The following is a 22,837-nucleotide window of genomic DNA, read 5'->3' as shown; positions in this document are numbered from 1 at the left end:
TAGCTACACTAGCTTCTAGACTGAGAGTCTGACCTTCAGACTGTGCGCTCTTAAAGCTTCTACAACTCCACAAACCGGTTCTTTGAAATGGGTCTCTATGTGCACATATGCATACACAGATTACTTCTAGCAATTGTTTCTGTTTCTCTGGAGAACCCTGTGTAATTCAGGTGTGTCTGAAGGCTTGTTCATTTTTGTCAAAAATTCCCTTTTTATGGTGCTGGGGATCAAACCTGGGGCCTTTTATATTAGGTAAGTGTCTTATCATAGAACTTCTGTCTCAAGTTTGCCAGGAATTCTTGATAGACGGCTGAAGCAGGATAGTGGCAAGTTCAAGGCCTGCCTGAGTTCATGACCAGTATGGGCAATTTAGCAAGATGGTTATCTCAAAACAGAAAATTAAAGAGGTGGAGGGTGATATATAGCTCATATCTAGCACATACAAGGCCCTGAGTTTAAACTGTCAATACTACAGAGATAAGCAACAATTCTTTATGCTGCTTCAACCATGCGATAGGATTTTATAGAAATGAAGTCTCAATAGCACCACATTGTACATTCCATTTCTATCAGCATGCTAAAATTCCCTTTGGTCAAGGCTAGGCAACCTGACTCCCATCTCTACTATGGCAATGACTGACATGGTCTAACCTATTAGGGTGACAAGGAATGTCAACTGGGTTCTAAATGGACAACAGAGTGGATGCAATGCCAAATTCACAACTTGTCTGAAAATATACCCATACGATGAGATCGCAGAGTTAAAACTGGTTGGCATGCTCCTCGCCAGGTAAAAATCAGACCTTACCTGGGACACAAAATCCCTGTTGTCGATAAGAAAAACGTATTTGTGCAATGATGGCTGCACCACAGTTTCTAGAGTGAATGCACAGGAGGACAAATGGCAATGCAGAGAGATATTACACAGAGGATAAATCTGCTTCATTTCTACTAGGCTGCCCTTAATCGTATGAAAATAAACCTTTGGTGGAAAGTGAGATTAAAAACTGTGACATCATCTAAATTTAGAGCCGCTGCTCCAAGCTAGAAATTTGAGTGGGCTCCAAATTTCATTTTCTTGTCTCCTAGTTAATTTTTCTACTTTATCCTTTTTCTTTGTTGTAAAGCTTCCTCATAGCACTTCTAGAATTTGGAGGAAGAAAACAAAGACCTCTTTCCAGGCTTCTGATTTCCTATTTCCTTGCTTGTGTATTTCGTTAGGTGCTGTCTTCAACCATTTCTTCTACCTTCCTATAAATTTGGTTATCAGAGATTGAAATCAAGGGCAGGAGTCAATCCTGTTTCTAGAAGAGAAGTCGAGAAGGAGTATAAACCGGCAATAACCTGCCAAGAACAAACTCCCCTAGAGAGCAGGAAGGTTCCAGGTAGCTAACGAGACCAGAGCAAGAGGTTGTTAATGACCAAGATGTTCTTTGCAGGGCTGCACTGCCTACACAGAGGCAGAACTGAAAGCGAGGGAAGACATCTGGCCACAGACAGCAGAGAGATGCCTTTAAGCAGAACTAAACTCTCAGCCCCTCCCCCACCCGCCCTCCACAGCACCATGTGATGCCGGAGCACCACAATGTTCTTTTCTAATTCACACGGACATGCTCTTACCTACCTCTGTGCCTCCTCAGTTGGTTTCTTGTCTTAATCTTCCTTTCTAATTTCCAGTCCTTCTCTAATCTGCGTTCCTTTCATCCCTGATGTGAATTTACAATATTTCTTGCCTCCTCACCCATTTCCATCATACAGTCTCCTCCTTCATCTGTTTGCTGAGTTTTATCAAGCTTTCAAAAAAAGATCCTTTCACCGCTCCTCTTAAACTCCCCCCCCCCCCAACCCGGTTGAAGTGTTGTGGTTTTAACTGTTGCTTTGGGTTTTAATCCCAGTGACTTTCTCTTGCTGAATGGAGAGGAATTTTGTCACTACAGAAAGCCAGGGACGACCCAAAACATTCAATTCACAGTGCAATTGTCTGTTTCATACTGTGGTGCTCTTGGCTGGATTAGCCATGGGCTGCTTGCTTCTACAGGGTAGAGCACTTCAGCCCTCAGACTCACATGGCAAGGCATGTCAGAGCTTCGGTTTTCACACTGATGGCTACAATTGTGGGGAAAAAATGCTTTTCAGAGGAAAGAGCTTACCTAAGTGTTCCTGAGAGGAAAACCAAGAGCAATGCTATTTTATTTGGTGAGGAACCAGGCTGCCATTCCTCAGCCCATTCATTTCTACTCTAACCCCATCATTTTACACAGGAAACAAAGACACACAGTGGGCTCCTGGGAGGCGGGTGTAACGCCATTCTGTCCATGCCCATCTGTTCAGTGAAAGCCTGCAAAAGCTACTGAGCCTGTTCAGTAAAACAGATCTCTGATCAACCCAACCGGAAGTAAAACCTTTATATGAAACAACAAATAGATAAACTCTTTAGGATCATGAGATTTTGTTATCTGACATTAGAAAATATCCTATCACCACAAAAACATTATGCACATTTTACACAAGGATTTCACTTTGCTTTTTCAACACTTCACATGGTCTATGTAGTTTTAGACTTTGAAAATAATCCCTTGGTGTAAGCTTGCCTGTGTATTCACTTTACCTTCGTGTGCTCCTCGGGATGTAGGCCTCATTCCTCCATGATGAGGGTGTGCAGAGCAATCTGCCCTCAGGAGGACCTGCCACGTTGTCATTAGAAAGGATACTTGTGATCAAATCCATACCACATCCTGAAGAGCTGTGCACTCTCTGTCTTTGTTGGGTTTTTATCCAACTTATTTGCTTCCTGGAGAGAGACCATAGAAAATGGTACATCTTAAATATATGTCAAACCAAATCCAATTTAACTACATTACTAAAGAAACACTTTAAAAAGTCTAGGCATGTTCATCTTAATGGTGAAAGAGTTTTCAAATTAGCTCAGGATCTTACTATATGGGTGAGACTTTTTTTTGGCACAGTTCAGCATTCTCTTTCTTAATCATCTCAATTTTACTGGACAGCTAAGAGATACCACTTTTGGATCCTAGTGAAAATGGTGCTTCTGTCACATTGCTGTTGTAAGAATCTTGCGGTCCATTTAAATCAAATCTAGGTGACATTTATTTGCAGATTATCAAGAAATGACTAGAGAAATAATAGCCTAATGACCATTACACTGGTTTTTGTTCACTTTCTTTTTGATAGCTCACTATTAGAGGCTGTGATTGGTTTTTACCTTTCTGTTAAGATTAGAAACAGTTCAAAGAGATGTTCCTGATGGGAAACCAATATGAACTGGAGGTGTGCTTGTTTCTTCCTACCCACAAGTGCCATAAAATCAGGGAGAAGGCAAAAGAGACAAAAGAGAAAGAAAATGCACTCGATGGCAGAGCAGAGGATGAAAGAGGAGAAACTGGAAAGAAGGCAACTAGAAAGGTTTTGTGCTAAAGATGCTTGCACTGCAGTAAGATGGATCTTCAGGAGCATTTTGTTGTCTGATTATTGCATTTTGCATATTAGGAAAAGTGAATTCCAATCAATCTCCATTGTAACAACCTCTTACACTGTAGGTTTAGTGTGGAATTTCTGCTTTTTCTGGGCTCAGAATTTCCACTTCAAACTATACTATGGCTTGGCTGATCAACAATAAAGTAAGCATTGTTCTGATGCACGATGACTCATGGAAGACGACGAAAACCCACCCCCCATGCTCAAGCCAGCCCTCAAGCACAGCTTGATTCGATTTCATTGTCTTTAGCTTGTTTCTTGCTCTTCCCAGCTAGCTCCATTATTGATAATGATGAATAACTATGCTTGCTCTGTGAAATGTACCAGAGAATGCTACAGATCCAAGAAATAGGAATACAGGACAGGTGATTGTGTCCCATTGTTGTTCACCATTTCCCCTTTGTTGAAAATGGTGCAGCAGACTCACACTGAAACCAAACCCAAACTCATCATCTTTATGTCTTAAGATCTCTAACATATCAAAACTGAAAGCTTCTTATGTGATGCTCCCTGAAATACCACTGTTCCTATCATACTGATGGACATTATGAGGACAGACAGGCTAGACAGTCCCCTAAATGTTCCTTAGCAGTCCAACATCCCAACCTTTTGTTTTGTTTTGTTTTTGAGACGGCACCTCACTACATAGTGCTGGCTGTCCTGGAACTCACTCTGTATACCAGACTGGCGCAAACTCATGGAGATCAACCTACCTCTGCCTCCTGAGTATTGAGGTTAAAGACCTGAGGCACCACCTTCTAACCTATTATAATAACCATTGAAAAAAATCTTCAAGTGGGTAATGTTTTCATACCTACTGGACTGTGGACCTCATTTTCTGTTCCCAATCTTTCCATGACGGCCTGTTGTCTCTCATGGGCATTATGAGGTCTTTGGTGTAAGAATGATGAAGTGCCATGCCTTGGTATCAAGAGTTAGAATTTCTTGTTACCTCTCACTAAAGGAAACATAGTCATCTGGTTTGATCTCCTCATACTTCCCTGTGTCTTTTTGTATGTGTTTACCCAAAAATGACATCCGAGCAACTGCTTCATACAGCAATTTCTGCATCACGAGGCAACCTGTTTAGGAGCCTCTATTGCCCACAACATGCCAGGGTTCAGCTGCCAGAGCAAAACTTCTCACAATGAACTGGACTAGTTAAGGGAGGTCTACATAGAATGTGGGAACTTTCTTTATAAATTTCTCCTTTTTTTCCCCTTAAGAATAAGGACTTTTGGAGTTTTACCCACCAACCATCAACAGGAATGGATAAAAATAGTCACTGAGTAAAGTTGAGAAAAGGGAGGGCTAGACCCCCCATTTTTATAAAGAAAGAGTAGGTGTTGAGATGGTAAGCTTGGGTAACATTGGAGGCTCAGCTGCCAGTCTTCAACAGCCCAGATGAGTGGCTTTGAAATAATGACAGTTCCTAGCTATTGAATGCTCATTAACTTCCAGGCAGCATGCTAGTCACATTATTCAGCTATTAATTTTTCCAATCATTATTTTTCAATTTTTGCCACAATCCATCTAGCTTGGTTGAGTTCTAGCTAAATTTTGTACTCAAGGACCTAGAGACCCCCAGAGAAGGGAAGATGTGAAGGTAGTCACATGGTTACCAAGAAATGGCAGCGATTTGAGTCTAGGACTGAATTGCTAGACTCCAAAGATAATGTTTCCTCCAAGGATCTCATATTTAAACTGCGGAGAGCATAGCCATTCTCTAGCGGGTAACATAATTTCACAGTGCTTTCCTCCCTTCCCTTTTCTTCCTTCCTCATATTTTTTTCAGATGCTGACCTCAAACTTGACATCCTCCTTCCTCAACCTCATAAATGCTAGGATTACAGCATATTCAGTGTGGGTTACAGTTTCTTTTGTTTTTTTGTTTGTTTGTTTGTTTGTTTTTGGTTTTTACGAGACAGGGTTTCTCTGTATTGTTTTGGAGGCTGTCGGTCCAGCCTGGCCTCGAACTCAGAGATCCGCCTGCCTCTGCTCGGATTAAAGGCGTGCGCCACCACCGCGTGGCTGGGTTACAGTTTCTTAATCTTAAAATTAATTGAGGAAATCAGACTGTTGGGTCTCTAAGGAACTAAGACCATTTGGAATTACTGTATTTATATTACTGACCACTATAACAGCAGTGGGTGCTTCTTGAGCACATGCCAGTCAATGTCAGACAACATACTAAAAGATTTTGGTCATTGTAGATTCCGATGATAACAAGTTATGAAAGTGTGTTTTTTCATTACCTCTGTTTTAAAGACAAGGAACCCAAGGTGAATAGAGAACATGGAGATCTATCTCTAAGCACATTTTAATTTCTCCAGAAACAGGAATTCTTTTATCCAGCTAGAGCTCTGGGGTAAACAGGAAGCCAATGGGGGCACCAAGGGGTCTCTGAGCAGGAAGACAAGGTCAGGACACCGAGACATGAGAGGGAACAGCTACACACAACTTAGACTCAGGCATTCTTTTCAAGTGTTTTCTGCGATAACTCCCCTTTCCTGTCTTTCCTTTCCCCCTCCTTTTAATTTTGTTTCCTAGGGATACAAAATTGGAAGTCAGAAGCATCCCTGGGAGGACATTTTTCTGCAAAAACTTCTACAGATTTTATTTATTTATTTATTGGTCAGCTAAAGGGTACAGTATGTAATTAAAAACAACCTTTATTTCAGCTGAGTTACTGGAGATGCTATTCATCTACTTTATAAAGAAGTAAATGGAGTTCTAATTCTAATAAAACAGGGGTGGAATGTCTTTTCCCAGGTGGGAAAATTCTACTGATGACCAAGAATTGACCGTTTTGCTGATCATAGTTAAAAATTTCAATATGTATCTTAAACATCTATTGGCCCAGATCTGGATCCATTCATTTACTTCTCTGGAGTTACTGATGACTTAATAACTTGGTTATGAGAGGCCATTAATAAATGAGCAGAAATAAATGAGTTACTCCAGTGTGTGTTCTGTTTGTGCAGTGGGGGTTAAAGATAAAGGTGCCGAGGGAAGGCCAGCCCTTACAGTCACAGCGGAGTGGGGACAGTAAGCACAGCATTGGAAACAGGCCCTCAGAAGGGTCCTAATGTGCAGAGGACAGGAGGGCATCAATCTTATTCTGAAATAAAGATCAGCACATGCTTCAAGGATAACGGATGTGAGCAGTCACCAGAAGGAGGGTGAATCTACAGCTCCATGGTGGTTTTCTTATCACTAACCATAGTTAGTTTCTTTATTTCGGGGAAGTGATACGTACGCATTTTAGAACAAGCATAGGATACAACATATCCTCACCTTTTCTACTCCCAGATGAATTCTTAAATGTTTTCAAGACCAAGATTGGGACTCTCTTCCATTGAATAACAATGATACACTCACCAACTCAGAGCCTCAGGTTTCCCAGCTCTGCATGGGAACTGGAAATTCAAGAGCGTTGAATTGTACCTTTTATTTACCTTGCTACGTCTAAGAAGCAGGATGATGGATGTATATGGAATTTCTGGCTCCCTTATTATCTTCTGTTTCTGGGAACATTTAAAAATGGCTAGGCAATCTGATCTTTCTCTCCCTTCCCACCCCCACTCTTTGAACAAGGGAACAGAGTAGAGATTGGGAAATGACTGGGCACAGCAGGAAGTGAATAGTTTTCTTTTACTGAGTCCCTCATGTGTGGCACCACCCTGGGAGGAAAATTATGATGGTCTTCTTTGTCTTGGGTTCATTTGGACTGGTGAAGGAAAAACCAAAGGCTCTGGCCAGAATCCTATAAAAACCAGACACAGAAGCAAGGAAGGATTGTGTGCTGCATGGGCTTCAAAGAAAAGTACTGAGCAAATGTGAAGGCTTGCTCCAAATACTATGCAAATGAGGCTTTCCCTGACTGGACTGGGAACTCTCCAGCAGGTATCCACATGGGCTGTTGCTTATTTCAGATGGGCACATTGAAGGAGTGTTTTCCTTTCTCTTTCTCGGTATTTCATATTCAATACTAATGTAAGTAGAAGTTAAGTGAAGTGATTATTAAATGGATTCTGAAATTGCTTCCACAATGATGTGAGGTCCCTTCTGGATTCCCAAGCTGCTTTTCTGTGGTCCATATAAATGAAATGGCTTTGGTATTTTGCCTTATCACCTCTGTCCTGAGAGTCTTATTTGGCAATTTCAAATTTATGCCTTGATTTACTAGTTACTCAGGAGAGAACTAAATTTTGTGCCCTTAAAGGGAAAGATTCCAGGATTCTGAAGGGAGCTCATAGCATATGAGGGCAAATGGAAAAATTTTTAAGTTACCTTTTAAAAGGGCAACCACCAGTTCTTAGTCCTCACATAGAAACACTTTATGCAAATGTTCTCATCTTCCCAATTCCCAAATAAATTCTTAAATGTTCCAAAGAAGGGAATCAGGAAATGCATGTGTTAGAAGAAAACATGGAGGCAGATAAAACAGGAGATAGGCAAAACTCTAATGAGATGTCTCCCAGGTATCTCCATAGAACTGCGGGTAGCCTGTACTACCAGGTTAGCTGCCAATGAACAGATCTGATCCATATGACTTGGGCTGGTAGCACATGTATATTCATACAGGGAAGATAAAGTGTTTGACTCAGGAAAATGCAGTATCAGTTTTTAAATAGATACCTACAAATTCTTGAATTCTACTTCCTTTAAAAAGATGGAGCCTAATTTTCCTCAACATTGCATGTAGTATGCACTTAAAAACTCATTTAGTGACTAAAATGTACTATATCAGTGATATAATGGTATGCCCTGCTCAAGATTAGCTCATATAAAGGCACCAGGACTCTGTCTTTGCTTCCTTTCTTAGATTGTCTGCTCTGAGAAGCTGGTTTCCAGGTAATGACTCTGTAGTAGGCTCGTGGAATCCTCTGTGTCTTACCACAGAGTCTTGTACAGCTAGAAAGAAATTGGGGACTTCTGCTGACATAAATGTGGATTCTCTGGATCTAGAAAAGTCTTCCAAAGACAGTCACTACAGTTGACCTCATGGGAGACCAAGTGGCAACACTCAGTTAAGTTGCTTTCAAATTCTTGACCCATAAAGCCTTTGAACTACCAAGTATGTGTTGTTCTAAGTCATTATGTAGCAGTAGGTAGTGAATACTAACTATTTCACACTCTACTATGAATTATAGATATGAAAGGTACTCATAGGAATTAAAAAATGTAATAATATATTTACATAGTCCTTGGAAAGTATTTTTACCAAACAACTTATTTGTAAGGTAGAAGAAGACTTATTTCCCCCCTTAACAGAGTTCAAAATGACCATATTACAAACTGAAGACTGAGGACAAGGACAAAACAAAAGAAAAATAAATGGATACATTTAAAGATGGAGGGTGTTCACGCCATGTCATTGTTCTTTCTCTACAGTACTCTTACCTGATAACCTGATTTATGGCAAGGCTTAATTGGTATGATAGCCCTTTTATATACCTTCATCCACATGCACTCATACACCATATTGGAAAATGCATCTTACAAAACTAGATCCTGGTTCAAGCTACCCTCAAGTATGCTAATATACCCCCAGAAATACCCCCGGAGTTCAAAACTGTTTACAGAATATGCAATGGTGTGCATATGGAGTGACTGGTATCACAGACATAAAAGGCCTCAATGATTGGGTAATAGGCAGTAGAGAACGACAGGGTAAGCTACAGATAAAATAGCAACAAAAATGAAACATTCCCATTGGCAATCAATAGAAACAGATTTTGAAATAACTCAGGCATTAGAATTAATAGGCAAAGGCTTTAAAACAGCTATTTAAAAAACATGCCGGAGAATTTAAATCCACTGAGATAGTAAGTACAAAATGAAGACCTCAGAAGAAACATGTGAGAAATAAAAAAGAAAGAAAGAAAAAAGGAAGATTCCAGAACAAAGGTATATAATATCTAGAAAGAAAAATCTACTATATTGGCTTAAGGGCTGACTGGATACTAACGAAGAAACTGGTAGTGAACTTGTAAAGAGACAAATTAAATCATCTAACATGTAGAACACAGAGAATTAGGATTTCAATAGTAGGAAAGAGCCTAAGTGACATAAGAAAAACATTAAAGTGGCTTAAGAATTCTTTGTCTGTAATGCATGAAAGGAACATGGAACACAGAAAATAGAACATTTGAGAGGACAAATTCAATTTGTAAAATTCAACTAAAAGCATCTACATGAAAATTCAAGAAACTCAATGATTTTGAATTAGAATAAATTTAAAAAGCAACAAGCCATAATCAAACTTTTAAAACTGAAGATAAGAAATGAGATTAATACAGATCAAATTATGTTCAGTAAAATAAAATAAATTCTACTAATATTTCATGAAAAAATAAAGGCTTGAAGGTGAGAGAATACAGTTTTCAAAGTGTTAAAGAAATTGAGTTCTATATTCATATTCAAAGGGCTTTCTGAAGTATGTGAGGCAGTGCTGTCCAAAGCATGAAGGAAAAACAGGCAAACCTCTAGTGGGGGAAAGCTGCATCAGTAATTGGTACAATGAGTAGATTAAAACAAAGAATCTGACATAGTTGACATTTTGCGTGTATGTGTGTGGTACATATATATTTGTATGAGTATGAGAACATGTGCATGTGAGTATGCATACATGTATGCATTAAGGGCAGAAGTTGATGACTTTTTCACTCTCTACCTTATTTTCTGAGACAGTATCTCTCATGGGACCTGGAGTTCATTGATTCATCTAGGATGGCTGCTTATGATGTTGATCCACCTGTTACTGCTTCCCCACACTGGGGTTACAGACATGTATCCCTGTGCCTGGCTTTTTACGGGGGTGCTGGGGACCTGAAACCAGACACTCATGTTTTCTCAGCAAGCACTCTAGTAACTGAGACATCACCCTACCAGCCAGCCTTTTATTTTGAGAGAGATTCTCACACTATGTGGCCAAGGGTGACTATGAATTTCTCATCCTTCTGCTACCACCTCTTAGGTGTTAGAATTACAAGCAAGTAACACCAGTTCCAAGCTTGTGCAGCACCATTGATGGAATCCATGCTTTTAGGTATATACTTCAACAACTAACCTACATCCTCTCCCCCAATGACTGACACTTTTGTAATATTATACCAACTATGTCCTGCAGTTGTTGGGTATGCTATTAAAACAGTTGCTAGAAGACACATCTTTTCTACATGGAATGTTTACCAAGATGGACCAATAATGATTATAAAATAAAGCCAACCACATTCAAAAGACTTAAATTTTATCTATTATAAAATTGAAACTCTTTACCATAGCCCAAATGGCAGATCAGCTATGTTAGAGATCCCAATTTCTCAACTCTCCCTTTGTCACTGGCTTTCCAATGAAACCTGGCAGTACTTTCCACCAAAGAAGAGTTGCCTGTTTTTCTGCTTACTTTCTAGGATGGTCTTCAAACTCTCTGGAGAATAGAATGTAGCAAGCAGTGCCAGAGCAGAAGAACCAAGGCTAGCTCTAAGAAACATTGCATGCTTTATCTTATATGCTTGCCCTGTCTTTGCCAGTAGAATGGGGTACCCAAGGTAGCACAGAACAGTAGGACTCCTGCTGCACACCTCTCAGATTTTGAGTGTGTTATCCAGCATTAATGTGGCGACAGACTCACACAAGCTAGCTCCTGCCTCTGTCTCTTAGAGATGCATAGTCTCTAATGCTCCCTGTTGCTATTAAAGCTGTTGCAGCATCATTACTACTTGTAACACAGGCTATGAATGTTCCTTCCTCTGGGATTTTGTTCTGTCTGGAATGTTCTTCCTTTAGACCTCCATGGGAGTAATAGTTTTAGACAGGCAACCCTTGCAATGAGGAATTAAGAAGCAGAGAATAATGGGGGGAGGGTTTAGAGTCTATTCTGCTATAACTGAAGGTTGACATACTGTGGAGAGGGCTTCTTAGACAATGGAACAAGGCTTTCAGCTTAGTGGGCACGGGGGAGGGAAGATTCCATGTTGAGATAATCAAGTGGGATGAAGACTAAGCTTTAGGCCCTTGAAACGAGGATCGGGTTATATTCTTCATAGAACTGAGAAGTTAGCCGGGCTGGGAAAGTGATCACTTCAATGTCAATGGGAAGGAAGACTGGACACAGACTAGATAAGTGCCCACGGAGGACTGCCAGGATGGAATGAATTTGGCTTTCAGTCATGGTTCAACACATCACTGGTTGGTTGCCTTGGGGAAGGCTCCTTTTTAAGAAACTTTCATCTTATCATTTTAAGGTAGGGCTTTAATAATAGATACCCTGATTGGGCAAGTTAAAAATTAAAGATGGCTTAAGTCTTGTATATGAAAATGTGTAAAAAAATTGCTCCTTAAGTTGTAACTACCACCTCCCTCTGCTTCCTCATTATATTATTTCTGCTTTTCAGAGCATGGAATTAAAGACTCTGATGGTACGAAAAGCATGTGGATGTTTACCCTGTATGTAAAAACGTTAGTGGGAGTATGCTTTTGGGTATGTATAACATAGTTAAGTATAATAAACGAAACTTCCAGTGTTAGCCAAGGGAAACCCAATGAATTTGCTTGGGGATAGTCATCTTAATTTTATCAAGGTTGTTTTAGTAACAGTGTAACATTAAAAAGTTTCATCTGAGCCACATTAGTTTCTGAACCTAGTAGTCTGTTCCTGAAACACTTGTTGGGTGTTGGGTGGAATTAATATCCCATGAAACCAATGGCAACTGTAGGCTCAAGGAATAAAGAAAGGACCGGAGAGCGTTCACTCCTAAGTGTGACAGCTGTAGGTGAAGTTCATCACTCTGTTCTTAAAACTCTACTAGGAATATTTGAAAATATAAACAATGGGAAGGTAAGTCTTCTGTAATGAAGCAGATGACCCTACCTTTTGCTGATTAGTCACTCCACGTGATGAACTTACCTACATTTCTGAACTCTACACCTCTAGAGGATCCAGGGTAAGAAGTGCCATTTGCGCAGAGGAATAAATCCTACAGTTCTGCACTAGAGATGGCAAGTTTCAAAGGCATTCAAGGTTATGCCTTTCTGAGACTCGGCAGATGGGTGTTTGTTCACTGTACTTATGCCCTTCATATTTGACAGACATTTCTTTGTGTCTCTGCTTAGCATGAGCCTTTCTGGGGAAGAAATCTTATCCTTTAAATCCCCGTTGCTCAGTTATTGCGAGTGTCCTTCTGCTCTTCTCAGGACCTTTTGTGGCCGGCTTCCACTGTCTAGAGCCACAGAAATCAGGACCAAGGTTGCACCCACACAGAATGGACAAGCAAAATTAGACCTTCAGGACAGGGACTACCAGAAATAAAAGAAAGGCACAAGCTCGTATTAAGAGAAACCCTGGAGAGGTTAGCACTGTGTTAAAAATAAAATTATACTAGTAATGATGAAAATGAGCTTTGTCATAAGAGTGGACTGAGTGGGGTTAGGAGAAATGAAAAACTTCTAAGCTTGAGAAACTGTTGAATGTGTCCATTACATGCACAGTGAGATGAAACTCGCCATCGCAGCTCAGGTGCTGGCCCTGGTCATCACACCTACCCCATCCCTTCTACTTCTGCCTTGTCCACTGACTTCAGGCCACACGGGGCTGAACGCTGCTCCGCTGGGGCTCACAGAAGTTCACTGACTTCGAGCCTGCATCCTTACTGCGGCCTCTGACTGGATCACTTCCTTCATTTCCACCTGTCTTTCTTCTGTGCACACTTCAGCTTTTTATCGAATGGTACTTTTGTAGGCCTGTCCTGTATAGCCAGCGACCTCTCCTCTCTTTCCTACCCCCTCACCTCCTTTACTATTTTCCTCTTGACTTACAACCTTTTCTTACTCTATTTTTTTCTGATAGGTGCCTCTCCTTCGAACAGAATCTCTGTGTGAGAAAAGACTTCAAAAATAGTAGCAGTTAAACTCTCCTTGCAGTAGCTTAGTATTAGATAGGAGTGGGGTCAATGATTACTAGTATGAATGCATGCATATCTGGTACAATGGGATGTTCTGGAACCCAATTACCTGTATTCAGATTCCACCCTTGCCTGCGCTGTGCCTTTGGTCACATTATCTAACTTCTCTGTGTACAGTTTCCTTGTTTGTAGATGGGATGATGTAGTACCTGTCCAGGGTTATCTTGGAAATTGGGGTAATACATACAATACATTCAGAGCAGTATTAAAAGCCATGGCCAGCATTCAATAGGCAGATTATGACAGAATGATGAAAAGGGAAAAAGAAGCCATACCGAGTCCTCTTAAATGCTGGAGTGGTATCCAGAGACTTTCCCTATGTCACAAGGGCACGCTTCCAAGGACAGAGACACAACTACAAGGAAAGCTTGTGGGGATGGGAGAGGGAAGCACTACTGTTTTCCAAGCTTCTGAGACATACACAGAATCTTGCATTTCTTAGAACAGAATAGTTACCAACAGTATGCATTTAAAGCTTAACGGCTGCATTTGGAGGATGCTTTCCAAGGCCTCCCAGCCTGTATAATGAGAATGTACAGTCACGCATCACAAAGAAGGGAACTGCATTTCAAGTTCACATCCCAAAGGTATTCCCTACAAACTCAGAAGGTGGAAAACTCCTTTATAAACAGCCACATTTAATTATACATGCTTAGTATTGATTTTGAGATTGTACAGTCAGTAATGGCTGTAAGTACTTTAAACAGTTCTAGCTTCTGGTTAAGTCTGGTGTTATCATTGGCCAGAGCAGAAATTATCCTACTTGTTCATCTTGCTAATGTAAACACAGTTTAATAAATGCAAAGAAAGCAGAGACATAATCTTGCTGAGAATCAGACTTATGCTGGGGATCAATAAATACTGACGATAAGTAAGGCACTACCAGGCAACAGGGGAGCAGAGAGTATCTTCACAGAGGTTTGGAAAGTACCAAACAGTCTGTGCGGGTTGAATGGCAGATGCATGGATCCTGAGGCCAATTGCTTCTGGCTGGAGTCCACTGTTTCCAGTATTTGGTACAGAGAATAATGACTCCAACATCTTTTTGCTATTTGCTAGCTTTGTTAGCTAAAGACTATGGTGAGAGTTGGGCAGTGGAAGCACAAGCCTTTAATTCCAGTACTCAGGAGGCAGAGGCAGGTGGATCTTTGTGAGTTCAAAGCCAGCTTGATCTACAAAGTGAGTTCTAGAACAGTCAGGGCTACACAATGAAACCCTGTCTTGAAACAAACAAACAAACAAACAAACAGTATATGGTGAGAAAGAATGCCCACAAGAAGCTCATATAAGCTCCCCAGGAACCATGTAATTTAAAGTGGGAGTGGCTTAACATGGAGAGAGCCCCTTATTGCCCTCTGCAAGATGCCTTGGGGGAGAGGGCAGTGAACCACAGTGAGCACCACTGTTTTTGTACCACCTGCTTCTTGGCTCCTCTTTACCCTGCCTGTTTACTTTCTGTTCTGATTATTCCTACTCTGCTGAAATTTAGCACACATAATTATTTAATGATATGCAATGGTTTTAGTTATCTAAACTCTTTTACACGATGAGATTGGTTTATTTTAGTGACATGTGTATATGTGTGCGTGCGTGTGCGCATGTGTGCATGGGCATGCTTACTAGTCTTATGTGCATGTGGAGGATAGACATTGAGGTTGGGTGTCTTCCTTTGTTGTGTTTTGGTCTTACTTGTTTTGATCCAGGAGCTCTCACTGAACCTAGAGTTAGGCTGATCAGCCAATGAACTTCAGAACCACCCTGCTCCCAACCCTACCCAGCCCTGTGATTAAGGCCAGCTTTTATATGTGCTGGAGATCTGAACTCAGGGCCTCATGCTTACACAGCAAGCACTTTACCCACTGAGCATCTCCCCAGCCCTAAGTTTGTGATTTTCATGACAGCCTGCTGAGGTAAACATTGTTATCATTCACTTTGTACAGACAGGGAAGCTGAAACTCCAAGATGTGAGAGCTTTCCGGAGACCTAAATGTCACATAATGTTCACTTTCTATGTAACACAATCCTATTTCTGAAACAACTAAAAAATACCTTTCATTATGGTAATATCTCCAGGTAAGAGTCATTGCTGAATTAACAATGTTGAACTTTAGAGGGTTGTATGAATAAGCTAAAATCTGTAGAAACTTTAAAAAGGAGTTAGGCTAGTAGGGAATTTTTACCAATAATTATATGTGATTATAAAATTTTAGGCCATTAGAGGAAGACAAAGAATTTTCTTTGATGAATTTTCTTATTCTGTCTTCTAAAGAAGAAGGTACATGAAAAGGATAGAATTTAGATAAAGGTTTTGCTTGAAGGTCAGAGAACAGATTATTTGACCTATGGTAGATAAAAATGCTTTTGAAAACTCAGTCACAGCCAGGCCTTCTTCTCTCCTCATTACAGCCCAGGTGAGGGCTTTGATTCTGTCCCTAAGGTCACCAAGCTGGCCCTAGTCCCAATGCTCCGGCAGCCATGCTGTGCTCTATTCCACCCTGAGGTTGCTTCCAGGGCAATCTTCTGTGGAAAGGACACCGTATGGCCCCGGGACACACATGATCACCAAGTTCAAAGTACCCCAGAGTCATGTTCATCATGAGCGTCATTCTTCAGCCTTCTCTGCAGAATAGGGACTCATCTTTCTTTGGATGTCTGACCCAGGGAAGTGGCCTCCTGCCTAGGGGTGGCAGCCAGCTGTGTTACAATGATGGTAAGAGATGGGACAGCACCAATGACAGATCTTACCTTGATGGCAGATTCAAAACTAGGGCTTGGAGAATAATTTTCCCCTACTCAGAGGATCAGCACATTGTTTTGAGTAATCTTCTCAAAGGCTTTTTGGGTCTTTGTAGAGAATGGTTGTTCAGTAAGGTCAAGAACGGATCACCTAAATTGTTTCTCTGTCTCTTGTCTGTTTCACTATTTCTGAACACCCAGATCTGATGAATGAGAACCCACTCAGGAGAAAAAGGTTCATTTGTTGTGTGCTGAGTAAGTTCACAACAGCCATGAGTTGATTGAGATCTGAGGAGCTAGCTGCTGGGCAGGATGGGAAGCATGGGGTGCCAGTCTTACAATCATGTCTGGATCCCAGTCTGTGTTTTTGGGATTCCTGGCATCATAAGAGGCTGCAGTGAGCTGGTTCTGAACATTCCTATGTTAAACATAACCAACACCCTGAAGTCCTATGTACTATTAGCAGAGGCAGCTCCTTTTAGAAATAGTTACCCTGGCTATGTACCATGGAGCAGTTCATAGACCAGATCATGTTTTGTACACTAACTTATCCGACTTGCCTGCTGTGAGGAGGGCTCCTCCTTTAGGCTTTCATCCATGTCCACACCAACTCTGTTAAAAAACAAAGAGAACAGATAACCATAAATGCCCTGCTGCTGAAGAGATGAGGTCCGGAGCATCAGTCAAATCATCACGACATAAATGTGAGCAAAGGTTTGTCAGAAAGCCACCCATCCTCCTCAGAAACACAGTCCACCATGGACGGATCATGATGAGACCCTGCACAGCTGGGCTCAGCACAGCTGGAGGAAGTGAGAGTCAACAGCAGTTCGCTGCTATGGACTTTAAGTGAGGAGCAAGGCCCTGAGAACTTGGGATAGGAGGTAACACAACAAAGACCTCTGTGGCCTAAAACCCAAGGCTACCCTGCAGGATTTACTGAGCAAACTCTCCTAGAATCATGGGTCCCTTGCCTGGAGTAGGGTTCCCTATTGCAGAGACAGTCAACTCTTGTCTAGATTCACATGGGCTGTGCACGGTGAGGGTCAGGATTGTGGGGCCTGAAACTTACACAGTTTGAGGGAGTGTTCTTTAAGGAAATAATATAGAACACAACAATGGAATATTCTAAAGAGGCTCTTCAGAAAAGAAAAAAATCACAACCATTTTGTAAAGCTAGTAAATGCAACTAATATCACATAATAGCAACAACAATAGTAAAAACCTCACAATTTTAATTAACTGCACACCTCCAAAATCACCTTTTCCTCTGTGAAATTTGCTTGCATACTTTGATGTTTCCTTTATCTGATAATGATCTTATACTAGTGAGGATGGAAAGAAAAGGGAGTCTTCCCCAGCTATACTGAGATTCTTGATAACCAAGAGGTACCAAGGCATGCTTCCTTTCCCAGACTGACTTGCTCCATGCAGCACTGTTATGCTAATGTGCCAAATGCTAGATTCATGCAATTTCCATAAACAATGTGCAGTGTACTGATCTCTACCCATGCCTCCTTACTGAATACATTTCGGAATTTCCATTTTGACAGGCATCAACAAGAACTGAGTTTTCATTTTCCAGATTGCTTCTGGCTCTGTGTGTCTCATGTTTTGTGTGCTGCACCCCTCCCCCCTGCCCAGTACCCACAGGCCTTGGCTGCCAGGTGTCAAAGGCTATGTCTGCATTTAATGCAGTCTTTAAGCTCAGTTCCTATACACTTTTCCTACTACAGGAAGATCAGACACACAGAAGTCACTGTGGCTACTATAAATATATCCCACTCACTGCAAATGAAATCCATGCCCACTTCAGGGGCTCTTGGGTTGGATCCCCCAAATACCCACAGCCTTCTGATCAGAGAAGAATGAGGGCAAGCGGGGAGCTGTAGGAGATGGAAATAGCCCTTCAGGCTGTGTTTAAAACATTCTCCTCTCCCAACTCTTACAGAAACACAGACCCTGGGAACACAGTGCTGAGGTCCTTCCCAGGGTCCCGGAAGAGTCAGAGCAAGCAAGGGGCTCTAATGATTACATTTCCTCTCCCAAAGAGAGGGGGGCTGGGAGTGTAGGAGGAAGTGATTAAGTCTGCTCCAGCAGAGCCTCTCTGAAGGCTGCCTTTAGCAGGTTTTCAGGGTCTTTGCTTCAGCCTCTACCTCTCTCAAACATCTCTGCCGTCATCCTCCAGGCATCCCTGACGGCAGAGGCAGAAGTGTGCTCCTCAGAGCCCTGAGCTGGTGAGAGGACCCCAGCCACAGTGAAGATGGGAGCTGTTTAAGCTACCCAGTTCCTGCACGTCAGAACCCCCTGGGCACAGGCTGCCCTTCTGCTGGAGCAACCCAAAGGAAGGACTCTCTATTGCCTCACTCTGTGGCATTCAGGCTGGTGGATACGGTTCGCGTGGACTAACATTAGATTCTCCCCCGGTAGAGTAGGGAAAAGTGTTTCAACGACTTCATTTAAGGAGAACCGGCAAGCAGAGGTGGGGGGTAAGAGGAAGGGTGGGAAAGGAAAGAGGGAGAAAGGGAGGGGAAAGGGGGACAGAAGGAAGCTAGGGAGGAAGGGGTAATAGAGTAGAAGGTAATTAAGGTGAGATTCCCCTCCCCCCAAGTCCAGTGTAGGCAGTGACCTTGGGCCCCAGAAATCCCGAGGGTGGAGGTCAGGGCTGCCCTTTTCCCTGGGACTAGGAGGCCCTCACACTGGATTGGTGGAGCTGAGCCTTGCTTCTCATACAGGAAATTCCTTTGAGGCTCCATTTCAATAGGTCCCCCTCTCCCAGGACTGCCGGGCACTCCGGTGGGCTGAGAACCCCAAGCACTGATTCCTGTGCTATTTTGGCGACTTGTTTTCTAGTGCTTTTCTTGAAACACAGGAGAGAATAGGAGTAAAAATTTCCTAAGAAACCCAGCTACTACAGAAGCAGTACTGAGGTTTCTCACGAAAACTTAATCATTTATCCCCAGCAGCACTCAAAACAGACCCTTCTAATCCCAATTATTCAGGCAGGAAGGATGGCAGGCGATTAAGGGCTGTGGCTTCCTGTGCACAAAACACCTCAGAGGCCAGGTCACAAACAAGACTCTGCTCTCCCCAACTCAGCCCATTTCCACCAGGAGGAGATCTGCTTCGGGACAGACTGCTGCTGGTCTTGGTCTAAAGCGCAGTGGACATCTGTAGTGGCATGAAGAAAGACAGAAGGCAGCCCTTCAAAGTCACTTTCCCGGGGTAGCCTGGGTGAGCACTAAAGCAAACAGAAATGGCCCCGTGTGTGTTTAGTTTGGAAGGTTTAATGAAAATAAAATTTAGAAAAAAAATATGGTAGTTAAGTGTCATGAAGGGACAGCGTAAGAAACACCATTCACTTGAGACTTTGGAAATTCTTGGATTAAAAAAAATCTTGCTAAAATATATTGCCTCCTTAAATACAGGGTCCTAGGGTGTCCTCGTCTTAACTAGGGGGCTCAGCATTACCTCTGGTCCCATAAAACCTAATGCTAGCCACATTATAATGATTTCTGAGAGGTGTGTGAACCTCTTTATGATCACACTAAATGCTCCCTGAATACTATTTTTTTTTTTAAATCTGCCAATTAGACTCTCTTAATTTCCTGGCTGCAACAATAATATGCTAACGTGTTTTCTCCGTGTCATGTCTGTCTCCTACCACAGCACACTTTTTATTTAGTGAGACTAATAGCCTGATGATTAAATCGGACACTTTTTTTTTTTTTTGGAGAATGGTTTTCTTTTTTTTCTTTTTTACTTTTTTTTTAAATTTATTTTTCAGTTTAAATTTAGATAAGAAACAAGGTTGCTTCACAAGTCAGTTCCAGGGCCCTCTCCCTTTCCCTCCCCTCCTCCCGTGCCCTCCCCCCAGTCCCCCCATTATCCCCTCATTTCCCCAGGGAGGGTGAGGCCCTCCATGGGGGTGTCCATAGTCTGTCATTTCATATAGGGCAGGGCCTAGACCCTTCCCCAAGAGTTCAGGGTGAGAGTGCACCTCACATTGTTGGATGGGAGTCCAAAGTGCATGTGTATACTCGGGATGGGTACTGATCAGCTGTCCAAGGCTCAATAGATTACCTAGGCCTCCTCTCTGACACTCAGATTCAGGGGGGTCTTGATCAGTCCCATGCTGGATTCCCAGGCTGATGCCTGGGATTCAAGAGTTAACCTTTGTCAGGTCAGCTGTTTCTGGGGGTTAAACCAGCCCAGTCTTAATCCCTTTGGTCAACAGTCCTCCCTCTCTGTTACTGGCTTTCTTGAGTTCAGCTCAGTACTTAACCGAGGGAGTCTGCCTCTTCTTCAATCGGACACATTTTTATTTTTAGGTTTATTATATACTAACAAATTTCAAACATTGTAGAAAGCTTTACAGAAACACTCAGTTATCCTTACCTCGGTTCATGTACCCTCAGCTTAACCCCTGTATTTCCTCTAAGAGTGGTTTTCTGTATTTTTCTTGATTGCTGTATGTAATAGTGGATATTGATGTTCATGGCATGCTCACACAGCATCCCAGGGGGTTATGCAAACATTCTGGCTATGTCTGTATCACTCAGTCTTCTATTCAAGGAAGCAAACCAGAATGTGAAAGAGACATTTTCAGGATAAATTTGCATTCACTTTTATGCATTAAATATTACTTATACCCTATGGGTTTGAGAGAGATTGTAGAAACATGGCATGATGTCACCTTGGCTTGTGATGCCACATGTGTACACAGCAGCTCCCCAAGTGAAATCAAGGGTTTATGGAATGAAGTCCAACCTACTCAAGTGATACTAAAGACTCCTTGACACACCTCCGACTGTTGGGTTTCCCTTCTGCCAATCTAACCCAGCACCTCTTGTTTCCTAACCCAGTATCTACTACTGTCTCTGAGCTCTGTGCCCTACTTCACCCATGCCTTTCTAATGATCAGACTTCTTTCTTCCAGGCTCCAGGGCTGTTGTTTGGGCCACACTGGCTGCCTCTGTGATGTCCTGCCTGAACTTTCAAACGTTGTTTTCCTGCCATCTCCCTGGCTCTCTCACCACATTCTTCATGGGTCTCAGATCCCCTCTCCTAAAAGTTTCACCCTCTTTGGGAAGAACTCCTCTAGTTGTGGTTCCTGTGTACATCCAAGACCACCTTGCTTTGTATGTGGTGACCCTGGCTCACCCTCTATTCACCTGTGTGGCAATACTGAGGTGGCACTACAAGACAAACTGGTGTTCTATACAGTTTGCCAGCTCTCATTGGAGCCCAGTGACTCCAGGGCCTCTCTTCAACTGTTGAGGTATCAATGAAACCCATTTGTCAACAGGGGTGGTCTGAAACCAGACAGCCAGGGCTGGGAGGCATGGCTCTACCTCTCAACTCAGATGGCCTGCACCAGGCACTGTGTCTCTATTCAGTTCTCTGGCTAGTACAAAGGGAGCAATGCTACAATGTGACTTCATTGGGTGGAATGTTTCCTAGATCCCAGTGCACAGAAAGCTCTTAAATGTGATCAGCTACTGTTGATATTAGTGTTTGCTGTTATCTTCTGTCAGTAGCACCAGAGTTCAGACTTGCCATGCCTGTTGCTTACCAGTGTCTCTAGACAAACCCTTAGGTTCTGCATTGAGGCACTCTAGAATTTTAGCAAGAGCCACATGACAGTGCGCAGTGGGACTCTAGGGTATCAATTCTACCCCAATTTCTCAGTTGGGATTATATATATATGTATGTATACACACACACACACACACACACACACACACAGAGGCACGCACGCATGCATGTATGCACACACATAGAGTAGGGGAAAAGGAGGCTAGCAAAAGAGCAAAGGGAAGGGAGAAGGAAGAGCTGATCAGGAAGAAAACAAAGGAAGGTGAAATGGAAAGACTAAAAGGGAAAAAAGACAACATTATAAAGAAAGGGTGCAGGAGGCAGAAAACAAAGGAAGGTGAAATGGAAAGACTAAAAGGGAAAAAAGACAACATTATAAAGAAAGGGTGCAGGAGGCAGAAAACAAAGGAAGGTGAAATGGAAAGACTAAAAGGGAAAAAAGACAACATTATAAAGAAAGGGTGCAAGAGGCAGGTACAGAGCAGGGCACAGAGGGCACAGGGAACCTTGGGAAAAGGAGGCCAAGAGTGGATGTGTGCACATCCCAGAAGGGCAATGCTTTATCTAGAAGTGGAGAGACAAAGAGCCGGTAACGGATTAAGAAGCCACTGAAAAGTATGGTGAAAATTTTATATGACATTTTGCATTCTTGATGTACCTTTTAATTTTAAGCGAGTGGAGTGCTGCCTCTGTGGTATTCAAATGGAAATGAAAGTGAGCTTTGCACATATTCCCAGCTGTGCCCTCGAACATCTCACTCTGGGTTCCTCATTTACAGTGAGCATCCAGCTCCATTTTCAGAGCAAAACGCATCTCTTGTGGACCATAATGCAGCCTCCATTCTTTGGTGGATTTTATTAGACATAATAAAAATCTCTGGCTGCTCCCATACCCAACCATAGCCAAATGAATGCTTCAAAGTTGGGTTTTTCTTAGCAGGAAAGCAATGGATGTAACTAACAAAAGGTTCACTTTTCCCATTAAAGACAACAAATTCCTTGCTGATTCTTATCACTTAGCAGCTCTGGAAAGGCAGTGAA

At 42.2% G+C, this 22,837-nt stretch overlaps 1 protein-coding gene across 1 annotated transcript in view; it reads right to left on the bottom strand.

Annotated features, from left to right (window-relative positions):
* Positions 1–22,837, bottom strand: part of Slc9a9 (solute carrier family 9 member A9) — a 534,247-nt gene that overhangs the window by 85,497 nt on the left and 425,913 nt on the right. Inside the window, exons 13-14 of the mRNA XM_040739467.1 lie at positions 16,760–16,811; positions 2,712–2,791 (exon numbers count right to left, since the gene is read on the bottom strand). Of these exons, the coding sequence (XP_040595401.1) occupies positions 2,712–2,791; positions 16,760–16,811 (132 nt within the window). The remainder of the gene's footprint in view (positions 1–2,711; positions 2,792–16,759; positions 16,812–22,837) is intronic.

This window comes from Mesocricetus auratus, unplaced genomic scaffold (genome assembly GCF_017639785.1).
Source record: "Mesocricetus auratus isolate SY011 unplaced genomic scaffold, BCM_Maur_2.0 Super-Scaffold_100691, whole genome shotgun sequence".
Lineage (NCBI taxonomy): Eukaryota > Metazoa > Chordata > Mammalia > Rodentia > Cricetidae > Mesocricetus > Mesocricetus auratus.
The sequence above is the reverse complement of the archived record's forward strand: the minus strand, read 5'-3'. Positions and strand labels throughout refer to the sequence as shown.